The sequence below is a fragment of the Propithecus coquereli genome, unplaced genomic scaffold (assembly GCF_000956105.1).
Source record: "Propithecus coquereli isolate 6110/MARCELLA unplaced genomic scaffold, Pcoq_1.0 Scaffold644, whole genome shotgun sequence".
In the NCBI taxonomy this organism is placed as follows: Eukaryota; Metazoa; Chordata; class Mammalia; order Primates; family Indriidae; genus Propithecus; species Propithecus coquereli.
In genome coordinates this window covers 697,225-719,672 of record NW_012152441.1, presented here as the reverse complement: position 1 = coordinate 719,672, position 22,448 = coordinate 697,225, and the positions used below count along the sequence as shown (strand labels likewise).

Genomic DNA, 22,448 nt, shown 5'->3' with positions numbered 1-22,448 from the left:
TCGTGGGTTGTGCCTTTGCTGTGACACACATGGCACCGAGGTCTCCCCTGTTCAGAAACACAGGACACGCGCAGGTCCTTGCGCTCAGGGCACCGTGGTGACATTTAATGTGAATTTACACGCGTGTACGTGTTGTATCGCACCGGGCAGCTGCTCTAAGTCGCGTCTGCGGACAAGCACAGCGTCCTTCACCGCCACAGGAGAACTTGCCGGAAGCAGCCCCGGGATACACAACTCTACCGAAGAAAAAGTACAGTACCCGTTTCTGTATAAGAATATATTATTTAAAAGACAGTTTAAAAATAAAAATTCTGTACAGTATCATGAATTCCTTTGTTTTTCAGTGAACAAAACGGTTCTTAGAAAACACGGTCCTGGCGTCGGGCGCGGAGAGCAGCATTCCCTGCGGGGAGGACGCCGCGAAGCCCGGGCGTGCGAGCGGCAGCCACGGCCCTCCGCCGTCCTCAGGTGCGGTCTGCGCGGGGAAGGAAAAGGACCACGGGTTGGTTTGTGTGCGGACCGAGCGCACGCAGGCAGGATCAGGCGCGGCGCAGGGTTACACACAGACCGTTTAAAGAATGAGGCCAGCAGACATACTGCTGAACACATTTAGGGAAAATAAAACAGCGCTGATCCCTCTTCAGAGCCACAGCATCATCTGGCTTAAAAATTAAATGCCAGCGTTTCCTGAGCACTTCGTACGGACCCGCGCTCTGCTCATCCGATTGCTGAGACGGCAGTGGGAAGCGGGACGCTGCCTCTCATTCGGAGCTTAGGGCTCTGGCTTCAGAGAAGCTGAGACACTTGTGCATGTCGCTCAGCTTGCAGGCAGCAGGGCTTGGCCTCAAAACAGGCATGCTGAATGCCAGAGCCCATCACTGCTTCTCTTACAAAGCCAAGTCCGCCTTCTCATGCCCTGGGCCTTGCGCTTGGAAAGCCGAGGGGCTTTGGAATCATCTGCTGGACTCGTGTATGGTGTGACCTTATTACAAGGTGGCCAAGTGGGACGCTTCTGCATCTCACGTGGACTCAAGGAGTGGCCAGTATCAACAAGTGCAGAGGAAAATGCTTAGCGCGATGTAAGTACTTTATTTTTGAAAAGCTTTAAAGCTTAAGTGCTTCGAATGCACTTTTTAAAAGTGCAGAAGCTGATTAGTAATGCTTTTCTACTAACTAAAGTATGTTCTCCTTTCAGAGCCTAATTCTAACTATTAGATGTGAAGAATAAAAGTTTCACTTATTTAAAAAATTGCAGAATTCAGATGTTCTCCCCTCTCTCCCTCCATTCCTGCCTTTGCTTCCGTCCTTCTTCTATGATTTGCGGCCCCTCCCGCTTTAGTCTGAAACGCAGCGAGACAGTTCAGAATAGCCTTACCTTCGCTTTTTTTCACATCTCTGCTTTTCTCTCTGGATGTTTCAGGGCCCCCGGACGTCAAGCTCTCAGTCTTTTTCTGTAACTAGACAGCGCAGAGAAGGGCGGTCAGCTCTGGGATACAGGAGGTGAGCAAGAGCAGAGCCTTCTCCTGCATCGGTTTCTGCTGCCTGAGGCCCCGTGTGCCCAGACACAGCGCAGCGTCTCTTGCAGAGACGGCCCTTCACCACCTTCCCGGTTATCCGCTGCCCACGTGGGGACCACAGCTGGGGAAGCCCTGACTGAAGGGGGCCTTGCAGGGGGTCAGGGCACAGAGAGCCCAGCACGGGACAAGGGGTGGGTGGCTGGGGACGCTGTTCTAGCCGCGTTGGCCCCTGGAGAGAGGCGGGCAGGAGGGCGGACGGGGGCGCTCCGTGGTAGCTGGACGGCAGGCAGGGGGCTGCAGAAGCATCCACTGGCTCTGACCTGCACGCCTGAGCCTCTCTTGAGGAGCAGCATCCATCCAGCGGCAGCCTGAAGCCAGGCCTGGGCTCCCTGACCCGAGAGGTGTCCAGGTGCCCTGTGCGTGCCCTATGCCTGGAGGCTGGGATGTGGGTGGTCACTTTGTCCCTGTGCTGAGGGCAGCATCCCTTTCCACGCCATGTCCTCCTCTGAGCAAGTCAGCCCTGGAGCCAGGGCGAGGGGCGGGCCCTGCTCAGAGGGGCCCTAAAAGCTGTTCAAACACCCGAGCCTGTCAGGGTGCGCGTGGTATCGGTTGCCACTGTGACTCTCACTGTGACTCTTGCTAATGGCTCGGCGAGCAAACTCCCTGGAAGGAGCGCCGAGCATGGACGCAGACGTGGCTGTGGTTTCTGGGAGCGCACAGAGTCCCCAGTTTTATCGGGCATGGCCTTCAGAAGAGCGGAAGTGCTCCCGGCCGCCGGGCCACTGTCAGTGGAGCCCTGCGGGGCACGCCCAGGGTCTGGACGAGGAGCGTGGTGCGGAGCCCGCTCTGGCGGGCTGCCCCGAGGAGGACTGCCTTCCGAACCCTCCGTCCTACCTCTTTCATGGCGTCGTCGATCCGCTTCAGCTCCTCATAGCGGTCCCGGGACTCCCACAGGGGCTGCAGCATGAGCTCCTCGACCATGGGGAAGAGCTGCGAGACACAAACCGTTTGCTCAGACAGTGCATCGGCCTGAAGGCGACAGGACGTTTGAGAAAAACAGGTGTCAGGTCCTCTGTGTCCAGCGGAGCCCAGAGGACACTTACGTCCACCCCGTGGCACTTTTGGTGGCCTCCTGGGTTGGGGCCTCTGGGGAAATCCACGTGGCCGAGGCGTGGAGGACACTGGGTCAGTCCTGCTTCCCGGGGACCCTTGTGCCAGCCACTCCCCCCACCTCCAGGCTCGAGATCTGTGTCCAGCCCTTGCTGCCCCTGGGGTGGAGATGCCAAACCCCCCCGCCTCCCGCCTTCTCGGCCCCAGCCCCGTGAGATGAGGGCAGGGGACAGGTTTGGAAGTTCTTACAAAGGTGCAGGGAAGGGGAGCTTGCAGAGGCCGCTGGGCTGGGGGTCCTGGGGAAGGGAAGGGCTGGCAACTCTGAGCCCCGCAGCCTTGGTCCCAGTCGTGCTGGGTGGGGAGAGTCGGGGGGCAAGAGGGTGAGTTTTAGACATGCTGAGGGGTCAAGGTGGGGGCCTCGGCAAGCAGCCACAGGCAGCCCTGGGGCCCTGCAGGGAGCTGGACGGGACTGTGCCGTGGGCAGACAGGGCCACCGGCTGGGGTGGGGTGAAGGCAGGGATCTGGGCTCTGGGTGGAACAACCTGAGGTCACTGATCCCGGCTGGTTCCTCGAGGGGCAACGACACAGCCTGATGGTGGGACGCAGAGGGAGGGCCAGGCGGTCAAGAGAAGCAGCCGTGCTGCCCGCTGGGTCCTGAAGGCCAGCAGGGGTGGCGCGGGGGTGGGGGAGGAGCCCTGATGGCCCAGCAAGGCAGGCTGGGCAGCTCCGCAGGGGTGCTGGGTAGGGGGCCAGGCTGCAGGGGAGCCGGGGAAACGGCCTGGAGAGTGGCGACCGTGAGAGCAGGGTGAGGAGGCTTCTCAGGGCTCGTGTGTGTGTGTGTGTGTGTGTGTGTGTGTGTGTGTGCTGTGCGTGTGCACGTGTGTGAGCACATGCCTGTGTGTATTTCTCAGGGTCAGGCCTCGGCATGTGGTGACAGTTACTCACCTTGGTCACCGTCTCGAACATCGGGATCAGGACAAACTTGATGAACCCAATTTGGGCCGTAGCTTTGGTCACTTTGTCCCGGTCCATGAACGGGGCCACAGGGAGGCCTTCCGACTTCTCGCGGTCGCTCTGCAGGGAACGCAGCAGACGGCGGCGACATTAAGGACAGAAATCCCACGGAATGTGGACCGCAGTGCGCTCGCTCGTCTCAGGGAAGGATGAAGTGAGCTGATTGGCCAACAGCCAACCGCGCCACTCTACGACGCGTCGGCAAGGACGAGGGAGAGCCAGCTGCCCGGGCGCCGCCACCCGGGCTCCCTCCTGCCCCCCAGTCTGGCCTCTTGACTTTCAGGCAGTTTGCTGACAAGTCCACCCCTGAAAGTGGCTCCATTAGTGGTGACAGGTGGCAATTTCACAACATTAGCTGTTCTGGGATGTCACTGCCTTTCAGGTTTCAAATTATGGCCTATTTTGTTTCTGACGTGCGCCTGCCGGGAAGGCTTTCCGCAGGCTGGTGAAGCCGCCGGGTGGGAGCGGGAAGGCCTGTCCCCACTGCCCCCCAACCCCCTGGTGCCCTCCAAACACGGGCTTTGCTGAACGGGGCTGATGGTGATCGCGGGTTTGACTGCTTTGCAAGACTCTTACCTGCATGAAATACTCTTCTAATAAGCAGTCCACCCAAGGTTCTGCGACTTCCATGGGACGGACCTCGTTAGAGATGTCGCAGCATTTTATCAAAATCATCTTCAGCTGAAAAAAGAGACTCTGGCATTTAGGCACGGGAGGGAGGACGTGACGACCTGCCACTGCTGGTCGGGTCTGGACCCGCCGTCACAGGCAGAGGCCGGGGACGAGGTGCTGGGCTGGGGGTCACTGAGGAAGGACGTGCTCCCTCCCTCCAATGCACATGGACCTTTGAGGTCCTGCTCGGGTCCCCTCCCTCCAGCTTTCCTGGCGCCCCAGCCCAGGCAGCGTCCCCACAGCCCTGCCCCGTGCCTGGCGCATCCTGCCTGGTGCTCTTCCCAGATGGGTGCGTTTCTCACCTCCTGAGCAGGCGGAGGAGACCAGGCCCCCTCCGAGCCTGGCAAGTGGGGTACACGGTGGGCACTTGAGCGGCAGACAGGTGAGGCCAGAGGGTCCAGCCAAAGCGTTTCCACCTGAACCAGCCAGGACCCGCCTCTGGGGCTGGTGGTGGAGGGCTAGCGTCCCTCGGCCTTGCCTTGTGCCAGGCACAAGTGACTGTCACCCGGAGTCACCAGCCTTCCAGAGCAGAGTGTTGGCTACTGCTCAGGGTCTGTGAGGGGCACGGCCTTGAGCCCTGGGCCCCAAATCTGCCTGTTTGGTTTGGGGAACGTGATTTGGCGAAGGACAGCTCAGTTCAGCTCGGGTCTGCACGAGGCACAGCAGATTCATGCCACCCACCCTCAGCGGGACCTCAGGGGGACCCGCGGCCCCTTACCCCTCCCCTCACCGGCCTTCCTTGCTGGGCCCAGGCCGTGACCCAGGCCTTTCTTTATCTCCTCTGGGGGATGCCGGCTCTGGAGCAGAGGCAGTTACAGCCTTCGCCTGGCGGCCTGGGGGAGCTGCCCCCACAGACCCGGTGCATGCCAGGGCATCGCAGTCTCGGGGGGCCAATGCCCCAGGTTCCAGCGGCCACACTGCCACGCACACCCCATCCTGCCCGTGCTCCCTGCTTGGAGATCTCCTTTCACGTAGGACCCCCCTGCCAGCCGCCCCACGTGTCCACAGAGGCACGTGCCTCCGCCCGGGCTCCCCGCAGCACAGCGAGCTGGGTCTGCGCTGCCTGTTGCCTGCCCCTGGCCTGGGGCCCGTTCTGTGGGACAAGATGGAACCCTGGGAGCCGGGCCGCATCTGCTCTGGCCTGCACGCCTGCCTGAGCGAGTAGAGGCTCGCAGAGACTTCCGGTTTGGCGTGTTGCCAGATCGACCCCCTCACACCTGGCACCCGGCCTACCGGCCTCCCGCCCCCTGCCCCATCTCTTCCCTGGCCTCTCCTGGCATCCCAGAGGGAGGACGGAGGCCCCCGGTGAGCATGATGCCCATCTCCGGACCCCTCCCTGCTGTCGCTCCTCCAGCCCTTCCTCACACCTCTGAGGATAAAGCGGCACCTCCGGGCTCCGCTGGACTTTCAGGATGAGGAAACTGCTTGCTGGGGGCCACCCTGACCGCCTCTGTCCCTGGCTCCCTCTCAGGGAAGGGGCTTGGAGAGGCCAGGTGTGGGGGTGCATTTGCCCCCTGCCCAGTCGCGGAACCCACCAGGGCGCTTCTCCTCTTGAGCAGACTTTGGGAATCAGCTGCCCTTCGGCTCCACAGAGACGCGGGCCCCAAAGACTGGACCTGCCGGGCCTGGATGGCTGGAAGTTCAGCCTGATCTACCAGGAGTGTCCCTGTTAAGCAGCCTCTCTGGCAGTGGAAAGTGACACGATCGATTGACTTTCAGATGGGGAGGCCAGCAAGTACACGTGATGCTCAAGCCAGACTCCGCGTAATTCACTTTCTCTTTGAAGGCTGGGCAGGGCGTTCTTGCATGTTTCTCTTTGTAATGGGCAGACACTGGTGGACTCAGCACACCCTTCTCCTTGGTGAGGCCCTGCCCTGGCTGTAGGGGATGCCAGAGTCGGGACGCGGAATCGGGCAGTGTGGAGTCCGGCCCACCCCAGCTCTGTGTGCGGTGCCTTCACGGCAGAACCAGGGCCAGGAACCAGAGTCAGCTTCGTGTCTTCTTCAAGTTAAAAAGAGATGGAGGGGCAGGGCACGGTGGCTCACACCTGTAATCCTAGCTCTCTGGGAGGCCAAGGTGGGAGGATCGTTTGAGCTCAGGAGTTTGAGACCAGTCTGAGCAAGAGTGAGACTCCGTCTCTACTAAAAATAGAAAGAAATTGGCTGGACAACTAAAAATATACAGAAAAAATTAGCCAGGCATGGTGGCGCATGCCTGTAGTCCCAGCTACTTGGGAGGCTGAGGCAGAAGGATTGCTTCAGCCCAGGAGTTTGAGGTTGCTGTGAGCTAGGCTGACGCCACGACACTCTAGCCTGGGCAACAGAGTGAGACTCTCTCTCTCAAAAAAAAAAAAAAAAAAAAAAAGAGATGGAGGAACAGAAAGTGCTGCCCCCAACCTCAACGGAGAGGTCCTCCAGAAGGCGAGGCCCCTCTCAGGCTTTCCTAGCGAAACCCTTGACCTTGAAAACCAGGTCCACACACCTCGTTCCAAGGCAAGGCTGAGAATCTTGGCTTGTTGGTTTGTGTCTGAGCTGGGTGGTAGGACTCTCATCCTGCCAGCCCTGTGGGAGGCAGAGCAGCCCACTTACCAGGGTCATGTGCTCCTCGTTGCTGTAGTCAAAATTCTCCAATTTTTCTTTGAAAGAATCCATAATTTCTGCATGCCTCGCCATGTCGGTGGCCAAGATTAATGTGATCATTCCCTGAGTAGGGAGAGGATAAAGTGTTGACACAGGGCACGATCTCAGCAATTATTCCACAGGTGCCTACAGTGTACTGAGCCCCTGGACACGTTGTTTCATTTAGCCTCAAGCCAACTCTGCATGTATCCATCCTCTATCCATCCACTTGTTCACACATCCATCCATCCATCCACCAATCCACTTGTCCATCCACCCATTCACTTGTCCATGCATCCATCTAACTAACCATCTACTTGTCCAAGCATCCATCCATCCAACCATCCACACATCCACCCATCCACTTGTCCATGCATCCATCCATCCAACCATCTGCACATCCATCCATCCATATATCCACCCATCCATGCATCCACACATCCATCCATTTGTCCATGCATCCATCCATCCAACTTGTCCAAGCATCCATCTAACCAACCAGCCACACATTCACCCATCCACTTGTCCATCCATCCATCCATCCATCTACCCACCCACCCATCTATCCACTTGTCCAAGCATCCATCCATCCAACCATCCACACATCCATCCATCCAACCATCCACCCATCCATGCATCCATACATCCATCCATTTGTCCATGCATCCATCCATCCAACTTGTCCAAGCATCCATCTAACCAACCATCCACACATTCACCCACCCACTTGTCCATCCATCCATCCATCCATCCTTCCACTTTTCCATGCATGCATCCATCCAACCATCCACACATCCAATCATCCACATATCCACCCATCCATCCGTCCATCCATCCACCCATCTGTTAATACCCATCCACCTATCCATCATCCATCCATCCCACAAACATTTACAGAACACATCTGTGAGCTAGGTATGGTGTTCTACTTTTCCAAGAAAATAAAACCACAAGCATCAAATACAGAACCCAAATCAATCAACACAGGTAAACTCAAGTGTATATTTTGAAGGGGGGCATTGCTTGCATTTTGAACTATGCAATTTTTCTGTAAAGATTTAATTATATTTTTAGTGAATTTTCAGTTATACCTCAAATCTTCAATGACAAAATATTTTTAAAAATTGGGACAACTGATTTTACCCCTAGAAGAAAGTCTTTTTTTAAAGTCAGGAAAGCATTTGCAGCAGGACAACCCTTGAGTCCCCACGGTGGTGCTATGAGGACGATGCTGTCTGTAGGTGGCGATGCCTTGGATCAGGTACCCACTCCCTTCTTTTTCGGGATGCTCTTCTTCTTTTATTTTTTTTAAGCGAACATGGGATTTAATGGCTTATGTAAATGAAAAGGCCGAGGGCATAAGGTATGGCTGGATCCAGGTGCTTACATGACGTCAGCAGACATCTGTCCCTCTGTGTGTCTCGCTGTTTTCTCCTGGTTGAAGTTATTCTCAATCGAGTTCTTTCTTTGGATTGGCAAGGTGGCCCCCAGCAGAGCCAAGCTAACATCCTATTGGTTTAGCAACCGTGCGAGGAAAGAGAGAGTCTCTCGCTGAACATTCTAGGAAAGGCCCTGGGGCTGCCTCTCATTCTGGCTTGGCCCACCTCTAGCCAATCACAGTGCCCGGAGTTGGGGATGTACGAGGTGCGGTGTGGTGATTGGTCAGGTCCGGAACTGACTCGACGCTGGGGAGGACTTCCGGTTCCGGGCAGACCCGCCGCCATTTTCCCGCCACCGGGCCAGGAGCCCGCACTCCGCCGGCTACCGCCCTCGCCCTGCCTGGGTTCACCCCAAGGTCCCCGCTGCCGCCAACGCCGCCGTTGCCGGCTCCACAGCCCGCGCTCCCGAGGCGCCTTCGTGTTCCTCACGCTCCCCGCGCCTGCGCCGCCCGTCATGGCGGCGCTCTCTGAGGTGCGCCAGAACTACCACCCGGACTGCGAGGCCGCCATTAACAGCCACATCAACGCGGAGCTCGGCGCCTCCCGCGTGTACCTCTCCATGGCCTTCTACTTCGACCGCGACGACGTGGCCCTGAAGCACTTCTCCCGCTACTTCCTGCGCCGGTCCCAGGAGGCGAGGGAGCACGCGGAGAAGCTGATGGGCCTGCAGACCCAGCGCGGCGGCCGCGTCAGCCTCTGCGACGTCAGGAAGCCCGAGCGCGACGACTGGGAGGGCGGGCTGCAGGCCCTGGAGCGCGCCCTCCGGCTGGAGAAGAGCGTCAGCCAGAGCCTCCTGGAGCTGCACCAGCTGGCCACCGACAAGGGCGACCTGCAGCTCCGCGACTTCCTGAAGAGCCGCCACCTGCACGAGCAGGTCCGGGCCATCAAGGAGCTGGGTGGCTGCGTCGCCAACCTGCGCAAGATGGCGGCGCCGGACGCCGGGCTGGCCGAGTACCTCTTGGACAAGCTCACCCTGAGTGGCGGCGACGAGAACTGATCTGGGCCTGTCCTCACAGCTATGGGTAACTTGCCACGTCCGGCCACCAGCCAGGCGTGCACACTGCCCTTTCAGAGTGTTCACTTAAGTTTTGACCTTTCAGTTGTACCATCGCTTCCAATAAAGTTATGTGGTTCTTAAAGCAAAAATAAATAAATAAATAAATAAAAATCTACCCCTCTGGATGCCTCCTCGGAAGTCTCAAAACACTAAGTCTCACTACAACTTCTGTCACTGCAAGGGCAAATGGTCTGAAATTCCCTATGTCCAAGCCTTTTTTTACCCTCCCCTCTCACTCTGTGTGAGCTACAGTCTGGCTCAAATCTTCCTATTACACATCCTAACCCTTCCAATCTCAGCCCTGCCCCGTGCAGGTCTCCCCAACGAGACCTCTCTCTGCCTAACCCCAGCCTGCCCCCGTCCTCTTCCCAGCCCCGCCACTCCTGTTCTCATTCTGCTCAAGTCGCGGGACCCACAGACTCTACCAGAAGTGGTTTATACCCATTCAGGGAGGTGACTGGGGTGGAGGGGACGCTCTTCTGACACACTGCACTGGGGCGAGTTCTACACTCGGGGGGGTGTTCACTTGCTTGGGTTCTCCAGGTCCTGTCTTTGGAGGGGCTCCCACTGGGCAGCCGCCAGGGTGGCAGCGGCAAATGTGGCATTCTCTCTTCGCGGTTGCCCCTTTACCTACTGCAGAAGAAGATTCGCGACAGCTAATCCTAACCACACGCGGCACATGTGGGCAGGGGGTGCGTAAACGTGGAAGAGGCCAGAGAGCCTACGGATAAAGAGGAGATAATTGTCCCAGGAATCGGCGATTCAATGACGAATGTAATAAGCACTACGTTTAGCTTCAAACTTCCTGGGCGCGTAGACACATCGGGAGACGATGGTTTGTGAGGCTGTTGCTCTCTGATAAAGTGAAGCTTTTCAGCTCTCTGCGGGGAGAGGAGTGTTTTCCCAGCACCGGATGCTAAAGTCTATCAGCTGCACCTTGAAGGAAGGCCACGTGGACTCCGAACGGGCGCGGTTTGCATCCGTGGTGTGGCAGAAGGCGGCTCCCTGTGTGGGCTTCCTGGGGCTGCCATATGGTACCAGACTGGGGGCTTAAAGCAACAGGGATTTGGTCTCTCACAGTTCTGGACGCCAGAAGTCCAAGGTCAAGATGCCGGCAGGGCCACGCTCCTTCTAAAGGAGGGTGGATCCTTCCTCATCTCCTCCAGCTCCTGGTGGCCACAGGTATTTCTTGGCTTGTGGCTGAATCGCTCCAATCTCTGCCTCTGTTGTCATGGGGCCTTTGCCTCTGTGCCTGTGTCTTCTCTTCTGTTTCTTAGAAGGACGCTTGTCATTGGACTTAGAGTCCACCTGGGCAGTCCATGCTGATCTTATCCAGAGATCTTAAGTGCAGATGGAAAGACCCTTTTTCCAGATAAGATCACGTTCACAGGAGGTGGCGGTATCTTTTTTGGGGGCAGTGGTGGCTACAGGTCAACCCACTACACTTCTCCCAGAGCTCACTCCAAGGTCTCTCCTCCCCTGCAAATGTGGAGGGTGGAGCATGGAATTAGGGTTCCATGGGGATGCCCCGTGAGGAAGGGGGTGTTATTTTGGGGGGTTGGGTAGTCTTCCTCTTGTGCAGGTGCCCTCTCATCCCCCTCCCATTGTGCCCTAAGAATCAGTAAGGTCCCTTATCACAGGTGGCAGCAGGGCTGACAGGGCTATGGGTGGCAGGTGACAGCAGCTAGGGGTTATGGGGCAGTGGTCAGCTCTACCAGGTCAGATGTAGCAGACCTGTCTGTCCAGGCAGGTGACCCACCCAACCTCCCTGAGCCTCAGTTTCTTGGCTGAAAAGTGGACAAAGGACCTATCATGAAGGGAGCGGTGAAGGCCAAATGAAATGGCAGCTGGGACGTGCAAGTCAGTGGACGGCCACGTGTGCGTGGCCACAGTGCCTTCCTCTTGGGGCTCCCCTCTGGGCCCTGAAGGAGGTGGGGAAGGAAGGCATGTTCCCCAGGGCCCCTGGTGGGCGCTGCTGTGACCAGGAGCTTGTGAGAGCCCCCAGCCACTGGAGAGAGGGCTTCTGCTCTGCCTCCTGCTCTGCCCCCACCATGAATGTCCCCCCCTCCAGTTGGCAGGCCCTTGGCCCTGCACACCTGTCTGATCTGCTTGAACTCATCTGGTGGCACGTTGGAGAAGATGTTGCACTCGGGCTGGGCGAGGATCTGGAAGGCCACAGCGCAGTGGTGGTTCTCTAGTGGCGAGATGTCGTTGTAGCGGACCGCCAGCTCTGTGCGGGCGTTGATCTGGTACCTGGGGGGCCGGGGGGGAGCAAAGGGAGGCTCAGGCACCTTCCCCAGGGACCTGCATGGCAGGGAGGCTGGAAGGAAGTGCGTGGCTTAGGACTCACTTCTGCCACCTCTGCTGCCCTGGTAACGAGAGGTCCCCAAGTGTATATAGTCCTACCAGACAGACACCACTGAGGAACCCAGATTCTCCCTGGGACAGTACCCTGAAGGCATCGTGGCCTCTTGTGAAAGCTGTCACGTTTTCAATATGAGCCAAAGGCAGGCACCTGGGGAAAAACCAGGCCGCACTTTCGCGTCAGAGGCTGTGGGCGTGGCCTCTGAGCTGGCCTGTGCCATGCACGGCCATGCCTTCGAATCCACCCTGGCAAACGGTGGCAGGGCTCTCAGGGATATTTGACGTCACCCCACAAACACATGTAAATTCAACAGAAAGGACTGATGTATCACTGTTTTCTTTTAAAAGGCTCCCCAGCTGTCAGGGGAGAGCCTATCAGCCCTGCCCCCAGACCAGTTTGCAGATGGAGCGGTCGATAAAGGGCTCCAAACCCGTGCACGTGGCCCAGACTTGATCAGTCGCGTGGGGTGGAGCTGTGTGGACGGAGGCAGTAGCAGAGCAATAGGCCGTAGAGCTTGGCCTGTTGGCCTGTTCTCCTGGCCCCCCCACCCCACGATGGGCCCCCCACACCCGTTCCTCTGCAGCTCCTTCCTCCACCCGCTCCGGCCCTGTTGGCGGCAGGCAGGGAGGCTGCCCCGGAAGCAGCGTGCTCTGGGGCCCAGCGCTGTGGAGCCATCGCTGGGTTGTGGGGCCCCATTCCCTGCTTGTGGTGGCAGTGTCGGCACTGCCAGGGCTCTGCTGTGCATGAGCTGAACACGGAGCCACGACCTCACAGGTGTGGTGGCTCCTGGCGTTTAATTGCCCTGAACGTTCCTGCTCAGGGGAGGCCCAAGGCACTGGACAAAGTCCCAAAGCCAGCAGAAGCCATGTCCTACGGAGGCAGAGCTAGGGGCTGGGGAGCGCTTTATCGACAGCTCCATCTGCAAACTGGTCTGGGGGCTGGGCTGACAGGCTCTCCCCTGACAGCTGGGGAGCCTTTTAAAAGAACACAGAGAGGAAACAACCACTCACTTACGTGTTGTTGTAGCCTGGATGGTCCAAGTCGTGGCAGATGGCCGCCGTCATTAGGATCAAGATGTCCATTTGGGAAAACTTCTCCTGGATTGGAAAATAAGGTTTTTGCCCTCTTCACTCCAAAGGTGGGATGAGATGAGGGGCTGGAAACAGGTGGGAGATGAGTGGTGTGGATGGGACGAAGCCCCCTCCGGCTCTCACGAGCTCCTGGCCTGGTGGGAAGGACACGCTGTACTGTGGGGCGGGGTGAGCAGGTGGGGACACTTGCTCGTGTCATCCCAGGAGTGGCCTCGCCCACTGGGGCAGCTGATGGCAACATGCGGGGTGTTTCCCAGGAGGGGGAGGAGAAGCTGGCCCCCGCCTGTCGCTCTTTTCGGGGGACAGAAGCTGCCACTCACTGGAAGCCACCCCCGTCCCCAAGAATGGAGGTGAGTGACGGGCGGCAGGACCCACCTGGAGACCGCAGAGCCAGACCATACTGTACATCATCTGTGCCACGCAGAAGCAGTGCCGGAAGTTGTGGAAAGGGTTGTTCCTGTAGTTGTCGTGCACGCAGAGCTGCGAGAGAGGCGAGGGCTGTGCACCTTTGCCCCCCGATGGTTTCGGATACTCTTGCCAGCACCTCGTGTGCCCCGTGTTTACTGCAGGTCTGGACGGGTGGCCGGGAGCTGAGAGCACCCACGGGCCACTATGGCTCCTGGGGCGGGTGGGGGATGCAGCTCCCACTGGGGTTTCACCTGGGGTTGGGGACCGGGGTGTCCCTGGAGGTGTCTGATAAGCCACCCTGGGGCACGAAGCTAGGGTGTGGGGCAGGGGGACTCCAGGAGGGGCTCAAGGCCCCTGGGCACCGTGAAACCTCAATAGGTTTTTCCTATTCGGTTCCCAGCAGTGTTTTACTTTTTTAAAAAATTCTGCCGCTAAACACACTCATCCACACACGTGCACACACGCACATGCTCGCACGTACTGCTGCTGGGGCACGTGTTGCTTCACCTAGTAACATCGTTATTCCTCGCTCGTCCGAGCAGGAGCTGGGGGAGAAGAGCACTGGTGGGAGGATGAGCAGAGAGCGGCTCGGTGTCCTCACAGAACTCCAAGGACCTGCCGCCTCCGCTGGACCTTGTCAGGACAGTGCCCAGATGATCCGTCCCCGCATGACTGGGTGACACTACGTGCCCAAGAAGGCCCGGCGGGCCTGCACTTACCAGCCACCGCTTGAGCGTGATGGGGTTGATGCTGAAGTCCCTGGCCAGGCCGAGGTCGTGGTACATGTGCTCCAGGCAGCTCAGCATCTGCGGGCACAGGGCAGGTGAGTGCCCCATCCCCACAGGGCCCCCGGAGCAGGGCCCGGCCAGGGTGTGGGCAGAGAGGCCTCTGCACGGCGCTTTCAAGACACCCAGGTAGGGGGTGGTTTGAGAGTGTCTGGGGGTCTCCTGGGGGTGGAGGGGCCGGTTCGGAAGTTGACAAGAGTTCCATGCAGGAGGGGACAACGATGGGGTGAGGTTGCCCCCACTCTCAGTGACCCCCCCCAAAAGGGTTTTATTATTCCTACACTTGGAAAACAATCTTAGTGGATCGACATCACAGTTTCAGGTTCTAGGACGAGTTCCATCCGCGCACTCCTGGGAACTGGGTGCCTTCACGGGGAGAAAGGTCTTTTACTTGCCTGAGGCTGGGATTGCAGGAGCTTTGATGTTGTACATCCCCAAAATGCTGAATTATGCTCCTCTGGGGCCCCGTTTGGGAGCAGAGACAGTTTTTAATGCCTTAACTGTAGTGTCCGGAAGGTGGCCTCTGTGCTGGGTGAGCCGCCCCTCCTAAACCTTATTTCACTGAACTCTGTTCTACAGATATCCCTGCTCAAGTCGAAACAGATTTTGCTCTTAGTCCCAAAGAGGATTTATTGCCATTGTTGAGATCTATTTAAATACAGCTCAGTGCTTTGCAGCTAATTAAGTTCGGGAGGAAAAGATGAAACGATTTTTAAAAACGAGAGTTTGACAAAAGTGGGCCTGGCCGTCTGGGAAAAGCAGGTCTTAGCTGGACAGCCCAGGGAGACGAAGATCTGCAAAATGGGGACAGATGAGACACTCCTAGAGGGCATCCTCTGCCCAGGGCCACACACACCCAGGCCGCCTCCGACCCACCCGCCAGCCTCCCAACGCCTGCCGAGGGCGCTGGGCTGACCCTGCTGGACCTGGAACAGCTTCCCGCCTGCTTCTGCTCACCGCAGGAACTTCCCATCCCAGAGGGCGTGTTACAGACCGAATTGTGCCCCCCAAATCAACATATTGAAGGCTTAACCCAAATGTGCCTGTGTTTGGAGACAGGGCGTTTAAAGAGGCAATTAAGGTTCAATGAGTTCGTAAGGCGGGGCCCCAGTCCGACGGAACTGGTGTCTTTGGAAGAAGAGGAGACAGCAGGCACGCACGTGCAGAAGGGAAAGGTCACCCCAGGACCCCCTGAGAAGCCAAAGCCAGAGGCCCAGGAGCAACCAGCCCTGGCAGCACCTCCATCCTGGACTTCCAGCCTCTAGAACTGTGAGAAACGAACTTCTGTTGTTTAAGCACCTCCATGACTTTGTTATGGCAGCCTGAGCAAACCAGGACAGGGCATGCCACCAAAATTCCTCTTTTTCTTATTATGCCATGTATGAGACCTAGACCCACTGAAAGTGAGGCAAATTTTTGTAACCCTAACCCTATAATCCCAGCATCCATGGATGGCTCTGAAGGGAGCAGAGAATCCGGTGGCATCACAAGGAATCCGGCTGGAAAGCTGGAAACCACCCCAGGGCACCACACAGGGAACATTCCTGAAGCACGCTGACCACACGCTTCCGTGGGAGGACAGTACGGGCATGGGTCAAATCACGTGCAGGGCTCCAGGTTTTGGAGACGGTGGCTTGGAAGGAGCTGCTTCCGAGTGGCGAGGCGTCGGGGCCGGCGTGAGGATGGGAGGCTGGCTCCCAGGCTGGTCCTCCCACTGTCCTGGGTGGGGCCCTTTGGACCAGAGGGGCTGCAGCCCCGAAACCGCTCGCGCTCTGCCCCGCCAGTGCAGACGCTGCTCAAGGCAGCCCCGAAGAGCGGACACGTTTGCTGTGAAATCAGAGTCAAAGGCGAGGACGGTTGGCAGACGGAGCCATCTGGTGCCACTTCTGTGGCATACATGGCAGCTTCAGAGCAAGAGTGACATATGCGTCTGTCGCATTGTTTGCAGCCCTGAGCCCGGGCAGGCGAGCGAGTGAGTGGCAGCTGCTGGATGCGGAGGCGGGTCCTGGGCTGCGTGGGCCGCGTGATCTGGAGTGTGGGGGACCTGGGAGAGCCATGGAGGCTCCTGCAGCCTTCCAGCTCTGTGCTTGCTGGGGCAGCCCTGGGAGGAGGCCCCACTGGAGCAGCGCAACAGGGCAGCATGAAGTCATGTCCTCGGTCTGGTTTGCCATGGGCGGGATGCTGGGCCTGGGTGCTGGGAGGATGGCAGCATTGCCCCACTGGCAGGGAGGGAGGTGATCATTGACGGATGGGGGTCCTGGCGTTCCCTGGGTGCTGGTGGCAGTTTTTCGGGGCGGGTAGGGTGCTGAAGTTCGCAGGTGTGTCCCTTCAGCTCTTTTTGCCACTCACACTCCCAAATTCCTGGCATCCTCGGCTTTGCCCGAGGCCGAGGCTCCCTTTGGTCTTTGGGCATCTCTGGTTCACCACCGGCAGGCAGCTGGACACTTCTCAGAAGCTCCGGAACCCTCGCCAGTCTCCAGGGTGCCCTTGAGACCTGCAGGGCAGAGGCCATGGGCCGCAGTAGCCGTCACGCAGAGGCCAAGTCTGGCTTCAGGGAGCCGGCCGCCTGGCCCGCCTGCCGGGACTGTGAATGCATTCCACGAGTCGGAGCACAAAGAGGTGGCCTTTCTGTGATAGATGGACAAGCCCTTTGACCTCGTGGAGCAACCTCCACCTCCCAGCCCTGTGCCCCGACGGGTTCCCTGGGGGCAGGCGGCAGAAACGACGGCAGGTGCCAGTCTCCACCCAGGTGCTTCGCCATCAGTGGCCCCTGGCTTTGCTCTCCCTCACAGTGGGCTGAAGTCACAATGACCTTGGGGACGGTGATTTTCCCAGGTGATGCTCCAGAAGCAGTGCTTGCCCACTGGCCAGGTGCAGGTGTCCCACGTGCTAAGTATCCCGCTGTGTCCGGCTTGCCCTGCACTTGCCAGCCCAGCCCACCTCCCAAGCGGGGTGGCTCAGTGCTTCCCTTCCTGGCTCCACCGTGCTCCGTGTGCCTCCCATGCTCTGGCCTCTTCTGATCACGCGCTGACCCAGCCAGGACGGGAGGCCCCTTCTCCCGCAGTCTCGCACTGTCCTGCACCCTCAGAGCTGGGGAGCCACTTGCCCATGTGGCGTTCTGAGGAGGCTGCTCTCGTGGAGCTGCTCTGACCCCGAGGTGGGGAGTGCAGGCTGGATCTCCGCTTTTCTTTTTCTGGCCAGTGCTGTAGAGTTTGTCCTCGTGCTGGGGGACTGTGATCTCGAAAGTGGGTCACTTAGGAGATTCCAGCGCCCCAAGCACTGACAACCGGGCACTACGCACGTTGAGGTGCAAGACCCCACCCCTGCCCTTTGTGGGCACATCGCTGCCGCGCACGCGGGCTGGGGGGCTTTTGCATTTCTGCGTTGCTGGAAAGCTGGAAAGCGTCTTTAGAGTTTGGTGGGTTAAAAATAGCTTGGCCCAATGTCCGCGATGAGGAAAGTCTTCTTGGGATGCAGAAAGAGAGGGGTCTGATTATGGCTAATGAGACTAAACCAAAAAAATCTCCATTTTTCTATATCTCACCAAATGGGAAATTTCTAAGAAATATCTTGCTGCGAAGGTGGCTCACCCACCCCGAATGCCACGTTTCCACTGGCCTGGGTGCCACCCAGCTCCTGGGCCCTGCCCTGCTGACAGCTCTCTCTCAGCAGAGCGCTCCCGCGGGAGCCCCTTTCTTGAGGAAGTATCTGCTCCAAGCAGGGGGCTCTTCCTCCAGCGTGCAGCTCCGCCGTGGGCACGCGCCTGGCAGGGTTTGCAGGTCCTCGGACGGCCCCTGGGAGCTCAGCACCAGGTGGAGGCTGCCCACCCGTCCAGCCGGCTCCTCTCTTCGCAAAGTCCCCATCTTGGGGACTGTCTCCCGGGCCCTCCTATAAAATGTCAGCTTGGACTAAAACCTGGAGCATCAGGTAAAGCACAGGAGGAGCAGTGGGATGGTCCCCGGCAGGGTTCCACGACCACGAGCTGCCTCTCCCGGGACGCTGGTGCCTGAGATGCCCTCACTTACCTCGTTGGGTTCCCAAAGCCAGACGTCGAAGGTTGGCTTCCGCAGGGCCTCGATGGTCTCGGGAGAGAGCAGGTACTGGAAGGACAGGAGTTCGGGGTTACCCGGGCACCGAGGGCCTCCGTGCGGACACAAAGGCTGTGACCCTGGTTGTGTGCGGAGGGCATTTCTCCTCCTCCTCCTGCTTCCTTTCAAAGATGCCTGTGCACAGACTCAGGCTGCATTCTCAGCCTGGAAAGGGCAGGCTCCGGGACGGCAATCCCACCCGTGGCTGGGCGAGCTCGGGGATGGAAATCCCGCCCGTGGTTGCCAGAGACAGGGGCGGGGGGAGGAGGGAGGTCGGGGTGATGGGGACGTTCCGTATCTTGATGGTGGTGGAGGTTCCATGACTAAGTAAGTTTGTCAAATTCGCAGTGCTCTGCGCCTAAAGAACTTGACTGCGTGTAAATCAGGTCTCAACAACCCTGACAATAAAAATACAACAAAGTGAAGTCAAGGGGAGAAAAATTCACTGGCATACATTCAAATACCGGCTAAGGAGCTATTTTGAGTTTCTCTTGCCGGGACTGTTCCTGGTCCTAGCCGCATGGGGACAACACACTCGCTGTCGCTGGCGCCCGGGGCGGTGCGGAGCGCCAGCGTCGGGGTAAATAAACTGTTGTGAGGAACAGAGGGCCGCGGTCTGAGACGTAGGACGGGAGCAGTGTTTTGGGATCACACACGGTCTTCTCCTAGGTCTTTTCATTTGTTTTTTTAAAAAAGAACTGATGTGAGTACCGATGCGTTTTATTTTGGGTCCGCGCTGTGCGTGTGCTTCCCGGGGGTGGGATTATGAGAAGCGTGGGTCCTATTTTCCTATGGAAAAAGGCACCAGTCTCCGTTCAAAACCCTCAGATGATATTCATCACCCTTCGGAAGCGAGTGGGAGCCTCACCGACAAGTGGACGCCAGTGGTCCACGCGGAGGCTCGTAGCCAGCGCTGGAAGCGCGGGCGGCGGCAGGACGTGCCTGGTGCACAGTTCAGGCCGCCTCTGCCGCGGGAGCCGAGCCGTCCGCATCTTGGCGCAAGGGCGTGTTAAGGACGGGGGAGGGGGGGCTGGGATTTCACTGCTCAGCAGCGGAAAGCGTTGGTGAGACGGTGACCAGCATCACCAGACCCTTCTTTTGTAGTTACTGGAAAAACAGGCACTGCTGCTCTACCAAGGGCCCGGTTCTCTTATAACTGAGAAAGCTTTTGTGCAAAAGAGTAAAACTTTCCATCACAACTATGTGCTGCTCAGGGACAGGAGAGCCAATGAAACGCATTTTTAAAAGTTCAGTTAAAAATTAAAGTAACATTTGAGTGCAAAGACCATTTACCAAGTCAGCAAAGGGAACTGAGCACAGACAGCAGCAAGGAGCTGTTATCTCCTTGCAAACTAAAGGGTGATCTGGGATCACTTTTGCTAAACAAATGTCAAAGAGAAAAAAATACTTTGCCTAAGAATAACCCACACCCCCCAAAGCCCAGGGACGGGGAGGGGCTGCTCTGCAAACGTGCCAATGGCGGGCTCCAGGGCCAGGGATGCGCGAGGCTGTGCACACGGAGCTTGAGTTTGTGCAGGGCTGGAATCTTGCCTCACCTTGGGGTAAGTGGGGACATCACGCCGAGGTGTCAACTTCTTGTTGTTATCCAAAAAACTATACTTACAGGGACAGTTGGTCCTACAGAGAAGAAGCAGAGATTAGCTTCAGTCTGGGCGTTCACCTGTGCACCCCACGGCGGGGCCCTCATCAGAGCCAAAGCAAAGAAAAAACCCAAACCTGAACCCCACAGACCCGTGCGGTCTTATTTGTTCTGGGAGAATCAGTCAAGCAGGCAGCGGGGACCCTGCCTGACTCTGACGTCATCGGGCTTGTGGAAAACACACAGAGCAGATGACGAAGGCTCCCTTCACTCTTAGATACGCTTCTAAAAAAGCTTTTTCTAAAGACACAGTAAAACGCTCTTGTTCTAAGAAATCCAAACAACACAGGAACAGAGAAAGTAAAAAGTATCTAAGTCCTCACTTTATCCACTTCTTTTCCCTGAATCTCACGTCCCAAAAAGAACTTCAAATGGTTTGGTGTTATCCTTCCAGAACATTCCTGGGCATGGACACGCATGGACAGCAGCCTGTACTTTGAAACAGAGGTGGAATTGCACAGATTTACTCTCTTGCACTTTGCTTTTGTCACCTGATGTACCCAAACTCATTCTGTGCTGCTGCACAGAGCTAACTCCGTTTCCTGATGACGTTGAAGTGTCTGCGTGGTCCCCCACGGCGTGGCTGTGGCACCTGCTATCAGTTCAGCCCCAACGCTGGACTTTTAGGATGTTTCCAACTTTCTGTGTTACATATAATGTTGGCAGACGAATCTTCTGTCTCTGTTTCTCTTCACCACTGGACATCAAGATATGCCACACAAGAACAGGACAAAAGGAGCCAGGTGTCTGTTGGAGGGAAAGCCACCCGCTGACGGGGCAGTGTGCTGCCGGCAGGGTCACGGGGGCTGACCGTGGAGGGCCTGCCCCGCCAGGCCTGGCCCCCGGCAGCGGGGTCCACCGGGGGGGGCTGGGCAGATCTAGGGACCATCTCAGACGTTCACCTGCTTGGACGCGAACACGCCGGTTCAGGTGGAGCCCGGTGGGGGCCGCACCCAGGTCATTTGGGATCCCCCAGGCTGGGGCAAGCACTGCATCAGCCAAGCAGCAGAAACTTGTGCAATTTGTAAACAAAGTTACCTCTTCTGGGAGAGCAACTGAAGACAGCAGAGTGAGAGCCGTAAAGACGCTGGCTCCCCTGAGCCACACGTCTGCTCTGGGGAATTCTTCTTAAGAAAAGAATGAAGCACGAGCAAACAGCTCTGCGCACACACGTATTCACCGCAGCGTTATCTGCTGTCACAGAAACACAAAGCCAAACCAGGGGCCCCCGAACGTCCCCAAAGGGGAAGTCGTTTAAGCCACCGTGATGCACTGCCGTCACGAAGATGGTTGCGGGTATTATTGGAAGTGAGTGGACTGTTAGTGAAAAGGAAAGACAAAAATGTGACGTGCGGTGTGCTCCGAAAGATAATGCCAGGAGGTTTACCAAGCTATGAGCAAAGAAGAATACATTTGGGGGGTTAAAAAAGAGTGCTCGATTGTGGCCTTCTGGAAAAATCTATGAGCTGCATGTTGGTTACAATTTAATCTATTTATTGTTCACAACATTGTAACAGGAAAATGGTTACAAAACAGTATTTTTTAGTTGCTTTTCAAAACTAGTTATCTATACACAGAGCAGGAATCCGTCCAGGTTTAACTGGGGCTTTGCTGGCGACCACCCGCTCGTCCCAGCAGCACAGGCTGGGAGTTCCACAAGGAGCAGACGCTATTTTCAAACTTCGGATAATAAATCTATTTCCTTTTCAAGAAAAGAGCCTTCAGTATTGCTCTCTTGGCAGGCCGCTCTCTCTTCCCTGGTGAATCCGCTACAGAAAGTCCTGTGCTGTCCCTTCCCGGGACTCGAGTCGCGACAACAGTTTGATGTGTAGAGGGGAATTCTGACAGATTTAGCAAAATAATAACATAACCAACCAACAAAACGTACCAACCAAACGATTTCCATTGTCACCCTGTAGTCGAGAAATCCCACTTAAACGTTTCCCAGCAGTAAGGGACGCTGCAGTTGGGAGAACAGACGGCAGGGTTATTAATCCTTCCCTGCTCTGACGTCGTCGGTATAAACATTCGCACACGTGCTGTCTCTGTAAGTCTTCTGCGTCCCCTGGGAGGGTCATGGAAGTCTTCACCAAGCAGGGTGGTTTGACAGCTGGAATCCAGCGGGAGATGGGAGATGAGCCTTCGCTGGGGCCGCTGACCCCGCCTGGCCAGGCAGCCCCTCGCTCTGCGCTGTTGCCACGGGAACAAGCATCCTCGGCGCACAGAGCAGCTGGCACGGAGCCTTCTCTTGTCATTCTATTTGGAGCTTTCACTTGCTGGGCTCCCCATCCTCCCCTGCCCTGGGGCTCAGGCCAGTGGTGAAGGCCAAGTGTTTAGGGCGACAGCAGAGGTTACAGAGCCCCGGAGCCCTCGGTTGCCACCCCTGCTCCTGCAGCCTCCCCAGCCGGAGAGGACTGGCCCATTCTGCACTGCCCGCGGGTGCTGGGCCAGAGTCCTGCCCTGCCCTAACTGGCAGCCGGCAGCTGGGCCTCTTCCCTCAGGACAGGGCAGCCTGCTCCGGGGTGCCGTCGGGCACGGGACAGCTGTGTGCATGTGAACGCAGGTCAGTCCTCAGGCTCACGCCAGCTGTGCAGCACAGGGCTGGGCTGACCCGCCTGCTGTCC

The 22,448-nt window shown here is 57.5% G+C and overlaps 1 protein-coding gene and 1 pseudogene across 1 annotated transcript in view; one reads left to right on the top strand and one right to left on the bottom strand.

Annotated features, from left to right (window-relative positions):
* Positions 1 to 391: 391 nt before the first annotated feature.
* PDE9A (phosphodiesterase 9A) overlaps positions 392 to 22,448 on the bottom strand; it is a 61,768-nt gene continuing 39,711 nt past the window's right edge. The window contains exons 7-18 of the mRNA XM_012659971.1: positions 19,721 to 19,802; positions 18,102 to 18,176; positions 14,011 to 14,097; positions 13,259 to 13,363; positions 12,807 to 12,889; positions 11,524 to 11,680; positions 6,902 to 7,015; positions 4,218 to 4,322; positions 3,573 to 3,701; positions 2,412 to 2,507; positions 1,376 to 1,457; positions 392 to 475 (exon numbers count right to left, since the gene is read on the bottom strand). Of these exons, the coding sequence (XP_012515425.1) occupies positions 465 to 475; positions 1,376 to 1,457; positions 2,412 to 2,507; positions 3,573 to 3,701; positions 4,218 to 4,322; positions 6,902 to 7,015; positions 11,524 to 11,680; positions 12,807 to 12,889; positions 13,259 to 13,363; positions 14,011 to 14,097; positions 18,102 to 18,176; positions 19,721 to 19,802 (1,126 nt within the window). The 3' untranslated portion in view covers positions 392 to 464. The remainder of the gene's footprint in view (positions 476 to 1,375; positions 1,458 to 2,411; positions 2,508 to 3,572; positions 3,702 to 4,217; positions 4,323 to 6,901; positions 7,016 to 11,523; positions 11,681 to 12,806; positions 12,890 to 13,258; positions 13,364 to 14,010; positions 14,098 to 18,101; positions 18,177 to 19,720; positions 19,803 to 22,448) is intronic.
* On the top strand, positions 8,160 to 9,367 carry LOC105822901 (annotated as a pseudogene).